At 35.5% G+C, this 16,713-nt stretch overlaps 1 protein-coding gene across 1 annotated transcript in view; it reads left to right on the forward strand.

Moving 5' to 3' along the window:
* The window catches only part of LOC145685735 (kelch domain-containing protein 3), a 52,845-nt gene extending 37,222 nt beyond the window's left edge, over nt 1–15,623 (forward strand). The window contains exons 7-10 of the mRNA XM_081758229.1: nt 1,404–1,512; nt 8,522–8,631; nt 14,454–14,532; nt 15,400–15,623. Of these exons, the coding sequence (XP_081614355.1) occupies nt 1,404–1,512; nt 8,522–8,631; nt 14,454–14,532; nt 15,400–15,463 (362 nt within the window). The 3' untranslated portion in view covers nt 15,464–15,623. The remainder of the gene's footprint in view (nt 1–1,403; nt 1,513–8,521; nt 8,632–14,453; nt 14,533–15,399) is intronic.
* Nucleotides 15,624–16,713: the final 1,090 nt, after the last annotated feature.

A 16,713-nucleotide genomic window follows, 5' to 3' on the forward strand; every position in this document is an offset into this window, starting at 1 on the left:
GACATGAAATTTGCCACATACATATCTTTGCCGATTGTATACAAACTAACATTATAAGAAATACTGGGCGAATTCGTTATCAAATCATATTCCTAGAACAACATATTTATAGATATGCGACAATAATTTTGGACATGAGTGTACATGTGAAAAGTGCCGAGTAAACTGAGGTAATGTCACTCAGTACAAAATATGAAGTGCGACAGTTCAATTTCCGCAATATGTGCGATGTAGCACCTCCATGAAGCATCATACAGGCATTCACACTTGATCGTGTTCTCACAAAAGTACGAACTTTCGCCCTGACACTGTTGGTTACTGAAGGGCTCTGGAGCAATAGGTCGAACCTACTTATGTGACGCTGAATCTGTACCTATAAGAAAATTATCGCCACTTTTACCATGTTTGCTCTATGAAAGCTCAATATCAATCCTAGATACACAGACAATTTCTGTATCTTTTAATACACAGATCGGGTGCTGGTAAATACCAACTATTAACGTTATATTTTTATGGCTAAATTTAGCAGAGATGTTTTTATTTCAATTCTTATATCATGTTTGTAGATGACTGAGATTGGTAGTAAAGCAAAGTTGATTACACTAGTTAATTAGGTCTATGTTTTAATTCAGGTTTGAATTTTGGCGTTATCTTCAATTTCATTTAAGTCTTCAAAACTGTTACAGTCACTTACTTCTTCCTCCTAAAGGCTTCTTTCGTCATTCCTCTCCTTGCTTTTATTTCACGTTCGCACTTCATGTCAGCACTGATAATACTACCCAGATATCGAGAACTAGTCACCTGTTCAATTTTCTCTCCTCTTACTTCTAGCTGAAAGATATAATTTGATAAATATAGACATACCATATATAAATATAGGTTTACCAAATACCTTTAAGGTTTAAAGAAACAAGTTTTGCCGATAGGTGTCATTAGAGTCTTCGTATCTCTCTCATGTATTTTTTACCTTTCACAAAAATACACGATTTCTCTTACAAATTTCAACGTACAGACTTCAAATTTTTAGAGAAGGAACTTCATAACCTATTGAAGGCAACAATTCGTGCTAATTCTTTATTTAGAATTTTCTTCATTGTTGAGATGGATATCCAAACCTTTAACAATGGAACTGTTTCAACAATGAAGAAAATTCTAAATGAAAAATCGAACGGATTGTTGCCTTCGATAGGTTATGAAGTTCCCTCTCTAAAAATTTGAAGTCTCCAGGTTGAAACTTGTAAGAGAAATTGTAAATTTTCGTAAAAGGTAAAAAATACATGAGAGAGCTACGAAGACCGTAGTGACATCTATCGGTGAAACTTGTCCCTTTGCACTAACCTTAAACATAATATACCGAACCTTATTAATGATAAAAGTTTAATATTTACGTGTCTTTTTTCCAGAGTCGAACAATTGGTCCCTCATCGAAGTCCATGGAAGAGGACCGTGCAAAAGAAGACGACAGTCTTGTTGTGTTGTTGGAGACAAAGTTTTCTTGTTTGGAGGAACAAGGTACAATTTTTCCTATGGCTTTTTCTTAAGTATATGACTGATCCTTATTTCGTTGATGTTAGTGAAACAATGTGTTAAAAGAAAAGGCTAGGTTTACTCATCAAATGCGTTTCTTCTACGCTTATTTTAAATGACTTTAACTAGTAATGTTTGTTACCTTTTTCGAGTTCAAGTATCTTGATATTGAAATGAAGTTGTTACACAACGGAACCATCTGACCCACGGCTATCTGTTGCGCGGGCAGAATTCGCCTTCCTGTGTTTTTTGTGGTGCATTACTCACTATCCGCCATCTTCTGGAGTGTCTCTTGCTCCTGAGCGGGCTCATCTTGGACTACCAGCTGATATGCCTACTTTGTTTGACGATGCCCAGATGATCCTCAAAGTTTTCTCCTTTCTACAACATGCTCAAGTCCTGACTGTTTTGTGAGAGCATTTTTCATATTTTTCGTGGGAAAATATGCTTTTATTATTTTTTTATTTCCTATTTACAATGCCACAAAAGAGTGCAAAAGACCTCGCTGTCGACACACCCAGTCCAACTCTTTCAATAAATACATTTTTACACAAAGGAGATTACTTCTTGATGCTGTTATTAAAACGCCATTAGTAAAATAAGCCACACCTATACGTAATATTACACCACCAAAATAACTTATTGAATAAACCTGAAACTTTTCTGTTCCTATTATGCCACAAAGGTGAGTAATTCTTTGGATATATATATATTTCGATGTTTTCTTCGTGCTTCCAATATTGCTTTGAATATATGTTTTATTTCAAGGTTATGGCCTGTCCGAGTCTTAGCTCTTTCTAGTTGATATGTTGAACACAGGTTCCTTTCTCTGTTGTTTTGGGGCATTTCCCATATTAGTTAAATTTCATGGAGACACATTTGTCAAGTGTTTCGTGTTAAAATATGAAATTAACATAATATTCTATAATATACTGGTTGGTGTGAATAATTTGGAAAACTGAAGCTAGTGTATTTGGTGGTGACATTGTAGTCACAGCATAGTATTTTTTCAGTTGATTAAACGAAGTACATTATGGCCCACTTTGAGTTCTGTAAAGTTCTAAATTTTGCCACAAGAGAATCTACAGGGTGTCCAATATATAATGCAACCCGGAGTTTGGGATAGTAGAACTTTTGAACCGGAAGTGGTACACAAATAATGGTTATACCAAAATGAAACCTTGTTCATGTATATATTTTTAAACTAGGAAGCAACGATTGAAGTACACAGTGTTGCCAGATGTAACCGGAGGTGTAAATCATTTTTTTTACAAGACACGTAAATTGACTCGTAACTCATACGTATAGATGTTCTGTCATTAATTGCCAGTTTGTATAGTTGGAAACTATGGAATGGAAAAAAGAATTTTTCATTTTCACCTATAACTAATCGGATGAGGCCTCTGTAAGGGGTTACTAGGGAAAACGTGGTTTTCATAAATTAACATTCTGAATTGGCAACAGTGCTGATGTTTCAGTGCATCAGAAGGTGTGTTAAGGATCTGTCTACATTATGCAATTCCTGAAAACAATGAAAAAGAAACTTTGAAATTATCATATAAAACTTTTACTTATATGCACCCGGCAACATTGCTGTTCATCACGAACTGAATTGTCATTTCTACGGCAGATTCTAGTAGTGCTCCCGTTTTGATTCAATGAATAGCAGTGTTGCCGGATGCTACCAAATCGCAAACAAACCACACTTCTATCGCATGCATGAAAATTCGGCGCAATTCGCATCCAAATTTGCTCTTGAGAATGTTACCAAATGTTATGGTTTGGGAAGGAAAAGGTCACGAAATTTCATTTTGGAATTTTAGTAGACACCCTGCTATATTACACATTTTAGGAAGTTTCATAGCGTTCGAGTATGTGAAGTTTTAATAAGCATGTCTAGAAAACAAAATTTGTTTCTTAGCTGCACTAATAGTGTGGCATTACGATCGATTCTATTCGAGGGATGGTTGATAATAAAACGTCCAACAGTAAATCACGTTCTTTGAGATACTTGAAAGAAAGTTTTAAATTAGCGAAGTAACACAAAAAATATATAAATAAAATAATAATAATAATAATAATAATAATAATAATAATAATAATAATAATAATAATAATAATAATAAAAAAACAAAATCTTTGAAGAAATTACAGAAGTTATGGAACTTTGAGTCTCTTCGCTCACATCCAATTAAATCTTAAATCGTTTGATTAAAAAAATCTATATTGAGTCCTATCTCGATTAGATTGTAGTTTAAAATTTCTCTAAGAGTACACAACACACTTTCATATATATATATATATAAAATATGAGGAACTTTCAAGTGGTCGATTGTAGTCTATGAATTAATAAACATTTCTAGAAAACTGCATGGTGATATTTTCTTTTCTTTTTAATTGATGATGCTCGTGGAGATATGTATTGATCCATTATAATTTCATGAACTAACACTTTTAGTAGTTCCACTTAATATAACAATCGCAAAGACTTCTTAGATTAAGATTTTTATATATATATTTTGGGACAGCTTCTTAACTTTGATTTCACAAAGTTGGAAAGATATAATTTGATATTTCTGAGTGCTTGGTGTAGACTTTTACTATATCACTTGCCACCACTGATTTTGAAATCACTGTTTCACTGAGAAGTTGATGCGTAACTATGTCTCTTCACCCAAATTTACAAATTTTAACGGTATTGAATGTTACATATAAACAAATATCGTACTATGAATGGTATTAAAATCAGCAAACATATATATATATAAATTCAAACAAAATATGGCTAGCACCCCGAATGGCAATTCGAACAATCTACTGGTAGGTAGGGACTCGACGTAAATCATGTAAAATCGAAAAGTACAGGGCTAACTTTACATTTCTTTACTTATTTCAAACATTTTATAGTGATTAATTATATGTTTCATCGTAACATTATAATTGCGTGTAATCATATAACATATCACAATTCAGTTTTACTTTTCAACCCTTTTCACACATTACGGTCCCCATTACATACGACATATTATATAGAATGCCCTTCGGTGCTGGGAAGCTTTCCTTTAATATATACCTTACAAAATGACTTAGGGTGAATAAAATTATTAAAACAAGGCTACTTTATTAATAGGTAATTGAGTAAAAAAAAAAAAAAAAAAAAAAAAAAAAAAAGTATTAGTATAATTTTCTCTAAACACATTCAAATGTATCAACAACTGTAACAAATAGGACGAGAGATAAGAAAACCAGGAGATATATTGTGATGATTCTTCCTATACAGAATGTATTTGCATTCAGCTCAACGAGGAAATATGATGTCAGTTATGTCGCAAGAAACCGGAAAGAAAAAAAAAATCACGTGTATTGAAATGTTAAATCTGCCACTGAATAACCCAACTCTCCACAATCCAGAAATATGACCGAAGAAGGTAGCAGATAGGACCGAAACGTAATCACTGAGTGTATATAATCTGTGTACACTACAAACCAACATACAATCAGCTAAAAAGATGTTAACGACCACTACGAATTGGCGCTCAAACTTTTATGTCGATATATTAACGTTTGGGGGAAATGGGGGAGTGGAGGGGGGATATTAAAATAAAGAGATAGGTAGAACAAGAAAGAGTAAAGTGTCGAATGAAATTCAGGCGAAGTTAGTTAGTTAAAGGTAAACGTAAACTGCGAATCGTTTTTTTTTTTTTTTTTTTTTTTTTTAAACTTTGCAACTGTTTTAAATGTCAAATATATATTTTCCCCCTATTCGAAAAATATTGCTAGTATAAGTTTAGACAATTTCCCAACTCGTAGCTCTCATTAATCCTCAAAAGATGCATAAGTTTTAGAGTTAAAGAAGAAGTAAGAAATGAACACTGTTCGTTTCCCACGCTAACAAAAACAAGCGTTTAAACGTTTGTTGAATTTCCAAACTACTTCATAAACTCCGAAAGAATACCACCTCCAAATATTGGGCAGATTGAAATGTCCTGACATGACCGCTGGAATTGCTGTGTCCTAGCATGGAAAACCAAGAGAAAACATCCTAGGCGCCATCCTTAGTTTCCCCGCGCCCTAGTCGCTGTAATCTGCCAGAAACGTCCATGTCGGTTACGGCCGATTACATCGGAGGGGTGGTTTGCCTGCTTAAGTTTGAAATATTCTTTAAAAAAAAAAAAAAAAAAAAGGCAGGAAAATAGTAAAGCACTGACTTCAATCCAAGAAAATAATAAGAAGGAAAAATAATAACAATAATTCAAAATTCCTACATTTTAGGAAAGAAAACAGCCAAAATTCCAAAATGAGCTCACAGAGACATGCTCGTCACAGACATGCGTCGCGTTTCTAGAATGTAAGAGGAAATATATGTCAAGGGAGCGATGTGTTATCTTATAGCAGTGGGAAGTCAATAATAACAGTTTGAATATCGTGTCTATCGATTTTCTCCTTGCACTTAACAGATTAAGAAAGTACGAAAACGAAATTGCAGAAAACAACAGAAAATTGCATCCTACCAAATCATCACACATATACAATACAGCACGCTGTCTACTGCACGACAGACACACAAAACGCAAGTCACCCACTTGAAATAATGTTTGAGCTTAAAGGGGTAAAATAGTTCCTTGCCGTTCGGCAGTAAGAAATACTTAAGTGTAGATTATAACTTTTATGAAACAGTTTTAGTTAAAAACACTATCCGCATTAGTGAAATATTATTATTTAGTTGCGCATAAACAACGTAGTAGGGTTAAAAAAAAAAAAAACATATACTGTAATTTTGAAGACTCATGAAGTATGTATACTGGCGAGAAACTACTTTGACACTATATCTGAACAATAAGCAGTTGTTCCATTACGAAAGTTCATTATTATGCTGTTGATTTCTATCTAAAGTCTAACTTTCCTTCACTACAACTTCTGACCTAATGCAACCAAATAACCTTCCGTTCCCAACATATACCGAATTGTTCAATTTCGTCAGCAGCAAATGCAGTTATCGCAAGACGCCGAAATATCACACGTACTCATCATTACTTATGTACTTACTTTAACCGTGTCCTATACTCAAATAAAATAACACGGGGTCATTTATCAATATAGTTATATATAGTCATTGGTGTTGGGCCAAGACATTTACCGCCTTATGCAGAATCGTTTTGATGAATGATTAGCGTCATACTAAAGACCTGATTACTGCAGGAAACATATGTTAGTCGAACTCTTTAGTACGGCACTAATCACGCGTCAGAACGACTCTGCATAAGGCCCTTAATGTCTAGAATCTCTCACTCGTCGATAAAACATTTGTGTTTATATTTATTTACTTATATTAGTATTACATTACGTTACGGCCACAACACGGTCAATTAGAATCTGACTTTATTCACTTCTGCATATATGTACCCCTTGCATAACATTTCCGCCACGAAACTATACTCTTATTAAAAAAAAATAATAATAAAAAAATAAAAAAAATGAGTGAGTAAATGTTAGCCAGGTAATTAATATTTACAACACTAAAACACGCACACACTTTTCCGCAGTCTCGAAATAACTGGATTTGCTAGCGTTCCTTTCTTAAATTTTATAATGAATTTATAATTTGTACTTATACCCAATTTCCTTTACTAAAACACTCCCGACATGTTGAGATTAAATCCCTACATTAAATCAACAACACCATAATACATCAAATTGGGGAACTTCATAGTTCAACATAATCCAAAAAACGTCTTTTCTTCTTCTTCTTCTTCTTGAGTGTACAACAACTGCATTTCATCAGCTACTAAAATCATCTTCACAACCTAAATTTACTTCCGTACGTTGCAGTACCATCTGAGTATGTAACTACTTTCTACAATGATATTCCCTGAGCAACCGGTAACGAAGATCCATCATAATTTTCAATGACATTCTTTCACTATCATTTGTAAATATTATACTTGTACTGTTCACTGCAGAAGTTTAATATTGACACACAAATAATTTATTCTGGCGAAATACGGATATTATTAAAACATACAGATAAAACATACAGATTAAAATCCCGAGCAGATATTTCTTCTAGTAAAGACAAAACACTTAACATCAAGCAAAAGCTAACAGATGGCATCCCAGTCGGAACAGAAGATTTTGATTTGATTTTGATCATATTTTCAACATAGATGATGATCGGGCCTGGAATGGTTTTTATCATTTCACTTTAAAGATGCAACTTGGGAGAGATATATAAAAATGATCAAAAGTATTAGTGTCGAATCCATAGTTTTCGGAGTCGCTGAGATGAACACGTCCAATACATTGAAATACAGCTCCCATTAGTACTCCTAAAGGGAAATAGTGACATGTACAAATAATTGAAAATGATCGAAATTAGTGTCAAATGCATAGTTTTTGGGATCCCTAAGTTAGTTGGTGACAGTTTTGGTGCCCTTTATGTCGAAAATGAAATGTATTCTCCCTGTGCGAAGAACGGGTATTCTGCTTGTAGAAAATGAATTTGATCAACGGATACACCTATATTTCCATAACCTGTGTTACAACTTTGGCAATGGTATAGATTTTACTGGAAGTCACTTCTGGCTATATAGTAAAACATTTCTTGAGCCTTGGTTTCTAATATTTCGTGTAATATAGTTATTGTGCTGCCAAAATGTCTTGAGCCGTGGCAAAAATGCGAACTAACGCTCACACCCTCACACACCCACGCGTTGAGCCAATAATGGTTCAGCTGTTGCTAAGCGAGAGAAAGCGAGTGGAATTCCTTCAGCCGATAGCAGCGCTTGCAACAGAAGACTAGGGATCAAGTCAATGTGGCAAATTTATAGTGGCTTTGCAGAGTTAGAAACGAAGTTTGCATGAAATTGCCCTCAAATTATCGAAATGGTTCGGGTGCAAAATATCAAATGTGAGACGCTTGTTTGGTGTTCGTATTACACAGTCGAATAAAACAATACTTGCTGTTTTAGTGATGCATGGTTATTTTCTTTTGTAGCCCCTACCTTGGGCCAGCTCCGTATGTTCCACCGGAAATAGAAGATATGCATGCGGATGGATTCGACTCAAAACTTATGGATCATAATGATCTTCATGTTCTGGACTTTAGTAAGTTAATTCTTATTTATTAATTTATTTTAAATGACGGTACGCATTTCAATGCTTAGTAGGTGAGACATAAGTATGTTATTTCTTCTAATAGAAATAAAATAAAGAGTTTGTTTGTGTGCTTGTCTGTCTGTGTGCGGCCTGGGGACCAGACGAGTGGACCGAGAGTTACTAAATTTTGGTCAGGGATGCCTTGGCCCAGTCCCCAGATCAAGACAAAGCTCTTTTTTCAAATTTCGAACCAGGGGGGGCGTTTACCGGAACTGGCTTGGGAACCAGACAAATTGACCGAGAGTTACCAAATTTAATCACGACTACCTTGGTCCAGGCTCCAGACCAGAGTTAAACGTTTTTGTCAAAATTCGAACCAGGGGGGTTTCAGGGGGCGTTTACCGGGACATGTAAAAGTAGTAGAAAATGACCGATATTAGTGTCGAATTCATAGTTTTCGCGGTCGCTGAAATCAATGGTGAAACTCCGATCGCATTAACTTCCAAATTCACGCTATTCGGCCCCGGGCCGGGAGTCGCATGTAAAAGATAGCCCAAAATGACCGATAGTATCAAATCCATAGTTTTCGCGGTCGCTGAGATCAATGGTGATACCACAGGCGTTGACTTCCAGATAGAGCTCCTGTGCGAAGCATGGGTATATTCAACTAGTTCTAAAATATAAGAGTAACTAGTCTTATGAAATGAAAAATATCTTCATCTGAATTGTTGCATTTTTCTTGTACGATGTAAATTGACGGATTTCTACCTAATCATGATACTTTCTGCAATTTCTAGACCAGAGGTTCCCAATCTTCTTTACCTGGCGCCCTTCTTCCTAAACCATGCGTATTTCACTCCTCTTTCTTTCCTTTCGTTAGTCATACATGCTTTTTGTTTGACCACCTATTTTGCGATTTCAGATGCTGCATTGAATTTTCGAATCTTCAATAATAATACTAGTAATAATTTGCTCTTAATAAGTGTTTTGAAGTACGTATTGTACACCGAAGTAACATTTTGTATTAATTTTTGATTATTTTGTAAAGAATTTTAATTTGCGTAATTATTATTTAGTTTTTTAAAAACGTAGAAATCTTGAATAGGAAAAGGAAAGACAGAATGTCAAACATAGTCTTTTGAAGTTAGCTAAAGCTGAATTGTAAATTCTCATTTCAAGTGGTGCATTATTCTTAAGTTCTCAATTTATTTCTCTCAGTAGCTTGCGCCTCTCTTTGCTCATTTTTCATGCCCCTCCCATTCCCCCTCCTCGGGAAGCGCGCCCTCCAGGTTCTGAACCACTGTTCTAGACGAAAGCAATGCCGATGTATTTCCTTTCTTTTATTTGAACGTCTTAAAGGCTCCGCTTTGAATAGACGGTTAAGATAGATGATGGTACCTACTCGTAGAACGCTACATGGCACCGACTAGAATACATACAGACGAGCAACTTCCTATTTGGTCTAGGAATTAATTCGTGCGGGTGGACAAGAGATGGCGCAACGAACGGAGCGTCACACAGTTCCGTGTATCCACACATGTGTTGCAAACCCCTGTCATCGCGTATCGTTCGTAGTATAGGGCAGTGGATTAAAGCGTCAACAACACCGGTTTGTAGTTAAGTGAACATGGCGCAATTTGTGCCTGATAAAGTGTTTTTGCGGGGTGTCCTGCTGCATTACTTTAACATGCAGAAAAGTGCGACTGAAAGTCATCGTATTTTGGTGGAAGTGTATGGTGACCATGCTCTAGCTGAGCGAACGTGTCAGAAGTGGTTTGCACGGTTTAGAAGTGGTGATTTCGGCTTGGCAGACCAAGAGCGAGCTGGACAGCCGAAAAAATTTCAAGACGAAGAATTGACAGCATTGCTCGAGCAGGATTCGTGTCAAACGCAGGAACAACTTGCAGCAGCATTAGGCGTTGATCAAACAACAGTCTCCAAACGCTTGAAAGCCATGGGAATGATTCAAAAGATGTCACATTGGGTTCCACATGAATTGAAAGACAGAGACGTTGAAAGACGAAAAACCATTTGCGAATTGCTGCTTCAACGACAGAGCAGAAAGGGGTTTCTGCATCGAATTATTACGGGTGATGAGAAGTGGATCCATTACGAGAACCCTAAACGAAAAAAGGCCTGGGTGAAACCAGGTGAACCAGGTCCATCACAACCAAAACGAGATATTCACTGTGCAAAGGTTATGCTGTGCATATGGTGGGATATGAAAGGTGTGGTGTACTATGAGCTGCTGCAACCGGGTGAAACTATGAATGGAGAACGTTATCGACGACAATTAATGCGTTTGAAGCAAGCTCTGGCCAGAACACGACCAGAATGGGAGAACAGACATGATAAACTTATTGTTCAACATGATAACGCTCGCCCACATGTCGCAAAACCGGTCAAAACCTATTTAGAAAATGTCGGATGGGAAGTTTTACCCCACCCGCCGTATTCACCAGACGTTGCTCCTTCGGACTACTACTTGTTCGATTGCATGAACAACGATTTGATTGGACAGCGGTTTACTTCTTCAGAAGATATCGAAACATGGGTCTCTGACTGGATCGCTTCCAAGGATGAGGACTTCTTTCGCCACGGAATCCGTACATTGCCTGACAGATGGGCGAAAGTGGTGGCTAGCGATGGACAATATTTTTCTTAAGGTATTTATGTATTTTGTGTTTGTAGTACAGCTTCAATGTGTGCGTACCAACCGCACGAATTAATTCCTAGACCAAATATTATGCGCTATTGAAATCAGTTTGGATCGTCTGTACAGCGAAAGAACTAATCAACGCGCGCCTTGGACGGGATCAGTGTCATTGTGTGTAGATGGCACTGCCATCGGTATTGGAAGGTGACGTCATTGGTTGTCGTAGTAACCGGCGGATTGTTTTCGTCTGCTTCGCATCTCAAGTGTTAGATGTAGTGCAGAAGCTAATGTTCACTTTTTCTTGTACTGTCTCTGGACTGGATGTTTCATTCCAGCTTTATATATATATATTAATAGATTTTTCTTTCTTTTAAAGAGTTCACTTTGAAAATATCTACGATCCGAGAAGTATGTCAACAGAAAAATCTGTTCCCCAAACGCCACTAAAGGAGCGAAAATCTAGGCTGTGGTTATTTTCGAAATTTCTACGTAGGTGACGTCAGATCGACCGGTTAGTTCCGTCGTCGCGTGTTAGAGGAGCTACTGTCGCCAAGTTTCCAGTTTTTCGCTGAGTTTGCGGTCTGTATATTCTAGTCTGTGCTACATGGAGTAAAATAAAACGCTTCTTCGTTATCTTCTATTATTTGTGGTCTGTGTAGATCAATATTGAAAACCAGAAGTTATGGTGGATTTCTATCCCTTACGGTTTTAGTAAACAATTAAAGGTGGAGATGAAATGGATTCTTGGGACGCTTAGTTGATCTCAGTAAACCGCTTCTCGCTATCTATCACTGTTTTTGCTGTATAGTGATCGTTACAACCGAAAATGATTGATTTTTACCACTTCCGATTTGATTACCTTCATCAGCGACCTCGTTTCCTAACATTTCACCCTCTATATTCTGACTGAAATTAGTGGTGATTCATCAAGTAGTTCTTGAGTTTTTTTTTGTTTTGTCCCGGACGGACGGAAACACGGACAGAGTAAATATATTTGTATAAAGAAGTTTCGGTAAACCAACCTCCTTAAAAGCCTGACATAGTAAAAATAATACAAAATTTACCATTTTTCATTTGCTTGTTTTTCGTAAGTGAAAGGAGATAATGAAATGCAACTTAACACAACCATAGATAATGTTATTCTACAACAACAAAAAATATAAACCTGATAAATTTTCAGTGTTGCCATCCATAGAAATTACAGTGTTGCCAGAATAACATTTACCCCAAAATCTAAGTTAAGGCTGCAACTAGAGGAACGAATTCAACTGCATTTGATTACCACACACATACAAAGGCTTCCTGTGAAAAGATTTACGCGCCAACATGTAGTAATGCGCTTATGATTCGGCTCTCAAGTTAACATTGCATGTAGTATAGCTTTTTGGGGGAAATGTTATTCTGGTAACACTGTAATTTCGATGGATGGCAACACTGAAAATTCTTTAGGTTCATATTTTCTGTTGAAGAATAACATTACCTATGATTGTGGTAATTTGCATTTCATTATCTTCTTTTACTTATGAATAAGCAAGCGAAAGAAAAATGGTAAAATTTTGTATTATTTGTACTATGGCAGGCTGTTAATGAATAGTGTATATGGAATTCACTCAATTTTCTTAAAATTCAGGTATGAAAATAATGATAATAATCATAGATAGTTATTGTGCCATTACTAGCAGGTCAGTTGCCGCAAACGAAGAAGTTTCCACGCACCATGTCTTCAGCTAATGTCTTGGTCTCGACAATTTTGTGTCTTTCGCGCCTTCCATGATTTTTTTTTTTTAACCGTACCTTCCCCAGGATACAGATCCTTTTCATCCAATATCCCAACCAGTTTCTCTTCCTCGTTTTCTAGGTACATCTAATATTGTTCATTTTTTCTGTCTTCTATTCCTGATGTTTCATCATTCGTTCTCCTCTCGACTCCATTCTTCTTCTTTCTCTCCGTGCTAGTTTAGTGGCTAGCGCGCATGTGTGCCTCTAGTGCACGGGTTCTATTCCCCAGTGGGAGAGCACTGAATGCAGTACGGTGGTTCGGATTCCATCTTAAACGGTAGATCCACGTCTCAGATAACCTTGGTGCTGAAAAGGTACGCTAAAATTCAATAAATAAACAAACCATTCTTCTTCACATCCACATTTCGAAACAATCTCAATATTTTTTCGTCGCTTTCATGTATTACATGTTTTTGCATTATAGAGTGCAGTACTCCTACTCTACACTCTTACTTAAAGATCCACAAAATATATGGGTGTAAGGAGGTAATATCTGAAATTATAAGATTATTGGTTAAGAGTCTTCACTACAGCGAAATTAAACTACCGCTAACTTTAGAGTTTTCCTGTAATATCTTCAAAACAAATAAATATATTTGAAAAGTAAAAACGTAGTCCACTAGACAATTTTATTTTGGATGTGATACTGTTGTCACAACTCATCTATCTGCTTTCGATTTGCAACTGTAGATACATTTAACATTTTTTGCGGATTCTGTAAATAGCGGCATACCAAAAGCAGATAGGTGAATTGTGGTGAAGGTATAACATGCGAAATCGTATTCTCTAGTTCGCTATGGTTCTGCTTTTCGAATATATATATTTTTTTATTTATTTATTTTGAAGATATTACAGAAAAACACTAAAATTAGCGGTAGTTTAATTTCGCTGTAGTGAAGACCCTTAAGAACACTTTTTTTTTTTTAATTTTTTTTTAAGGATACCGAACTTTACTGCCAGTCAGTGCACCTTACCCGTGTATGGCATTGCGTTTATATCGGTACTTTTAATTTCAGTTTTAACAAAGTCAGTTACATTTTTGTCATTTATCTTAAGTCAATTTTTTTATTTCTGAGTAATCCTTCTACTTTGAGCTTTCGTCTTTTCTCCGAGTGTTCTTCAAGGAACAGAAAATAAGAGCGAAAAGAATAGAAACACCTTTATTCGTGTTTTATATCCAATGTGTTCATTATTAAGGCACCAGAGATGGCCGAACGTTCTCAAGGATTATTTAGGAATTACCTGTAAAATTTGAAGTAAGTGACATAATTAACAATACTTCGAAGCATTTTTTTCATGTTTGAAGTTCAGTACTGAGTGGCATATTAGTCTTAAATTGTAATTTGGAAGCAATGTTACAAGTCTGAAATAATTAACTATGCTTTTGTCTTTTCAGTACCGAGCCTAAGGACGTTGTGTCTTCTCAGAGTGATCGAATATGATCTTGATGTGCAATGGCTTCCCGAAGATCTCAAGTAAGTATTCTTGACTATTTATATTCTATTAACCTTTCTACGTCCGCCAAGGATTTGAACGAAATCGTAGAGTCTAACGTTTGCGGCCCTGGTGGCCTCGTAATTATCACAGAGTCATGATTGATACATCATTGGAAAGCTTATGGAACGCAGAATCCAACGAAATAATATTTGTCATTTGTACTTCGTTCTCGGCAACAAAATCTCCTGTAAACAATGACGTCCTCACTGGCTTTGTTTTTGGCTTAGCTTGTAGACAAGAATGTAGGGGTGAAAATGATGTTAGTTATTTTTCTTCCTACAATAAATTATTATTGAGAGAGAGTGAGTGAGTGAGTGAGAGTGAGTGAGTGAGTGAGTGAGAGAGAGAGAGAGAGAGAGAGAGAGAGAGAGAGAGAGAGAGAGAGAGAAAAAAGAAAGAAAGAATACAAATTTTGTGTTTTACTAAAAAGAAGAGCGTAATGAATTCGTTTTACGTAAGAAATATTCTTTAAAAAAAGTATGTTAAAATAAATATGATATGTATGGTAAAATTTGTATCGGATGTGTATGATTTTCTTTTATTTGCTGTAGAAATATAATCTTGTTAATTATGCTATTATGTAAGAAGAAGCATTGTGTTTAACATCGTTCAGGGTTACCCAAAAGTAATGACTAAAGATAAGAATTAAATAATTTTGTATGTTTCACAGCCATTCTCTAAAAACAGACGGGTAATAATAGTTGTGTACCATTTGATAGCTTGGTCTATTGATCATCTAATTTATTTTATTCCTCTTCGTTTATTTGAGTGAGAGAGCAAACTAATCGTCAGTAGCAATTGAATCCAAGGGTTAATAAAACATTTTTTCTCGTTCTTCGTTGCAGGTGGGAGATCCATGCCATGACAACACCGAATAGCATCAGTCGTCCGTTAAATAATACAGGTTGATCTGGTGGAATGGATGGATGTGAATGGCATGAATCGTATTTATTTATTCCTGAAACTTTTTTTTTAAAAAAATGGAAAAAAAATGAAAGAATTTTGTACGAAATCATGTGATTTAAGTTGTCTGTGGCCAAAAGAGAATAAATGCTCTAGTCTCTGGTCATGGAAGGTGCATGAGATTTGATAAGGTCTCTTAATTTTCCTATATTATTATGAATTGCGTATTTATTTTTTCAAAAAAAAAAAACTGGTTCCGTTCAGTGGATGGTGAGTTATTTCGAAGAGAATATATATATATGTATATTTTTGTTTGTGTACATCGTAATAATGAACTAGGTATCTTCTATGTAATATGTTATGGATTTTTTAAGGTGTTACTGTAGTCAAATGAAATATTTGCGCTCGATCCATTTTGTTTACAGTTAAGATTTTTACATACCTGCGCTGTTTTTTCCAAGTCTTATTATTAATTTATATGAAGAATGCCCTTTCTTTCTTTGAACTAAATGGAGATTTTAGCCTCTGAATTTTTCTGTTCTTTTTTCTTTGTGATTATATTATTATCCCTTACGCTATAAAAGTTAATTAGTAATGTATAAAAATGTAATATTACTGTAAAAACTTTGATTTTTAAATGTTGTAATTATAGCACTATAAAAAAAATTAGGTTTTTGTAAAAAATGTGACATTAAAATCAGTACTTTATGCTGGTATTTGATAAAGAAATGTTAAAAGGGATATATGAATATTCAAACTATGTTCTTTTATACCGAAATGCACAGGTTGCAGGGAACTAACACTGATTACGATGAATGATTATGTCAAAAAGTTGAAAGTAGAAAAGCCAAATACTGATAAAGCTAGGTCAAAAAGTTATAAATTGTTAACAATTCGAAAATCAAGTTTAAAATGATCTAACTTAAAAGTTACAGCACCAACATTGTGCAAAAATTATAGATAAACCTGGTACAAGTGCTGTCTCAAGAGCTGCACAGCAAAAAAGAGGCGTTAAAACAACACAAAATGACTACCACTTTAGCGTGTTATTTGTGTTAATTTAACATCAAAGACACCGCCTTCCGAGCATATCAGAGGTAACTAGTAATTGTCAGTGAGAATTTGAATTGGATTTTATTGCTTGCAATTAGCAAACTTTTACTCAGGATATTTAACATTTATGACAAGTAACGAATAACGTAATATGTTTTGCTGTAATCGGTCGCGAAAATAGTTTTCTAAGCTTGTGAATTATC

Source organism: Thermobia domestica, chromosome 5 (genome assembly GCF_964235325.1).
Source record: "Thermobia domestica chromosome 5, izTheDome1.hap1.1, whole genome shotgun sequence".
Lineage (NCBI taxonomy): Eukaryota > Metazoa > Arthropoda > Insecta > Zygentoma > Lepismatidae > Thermobia > Thermobia domestica.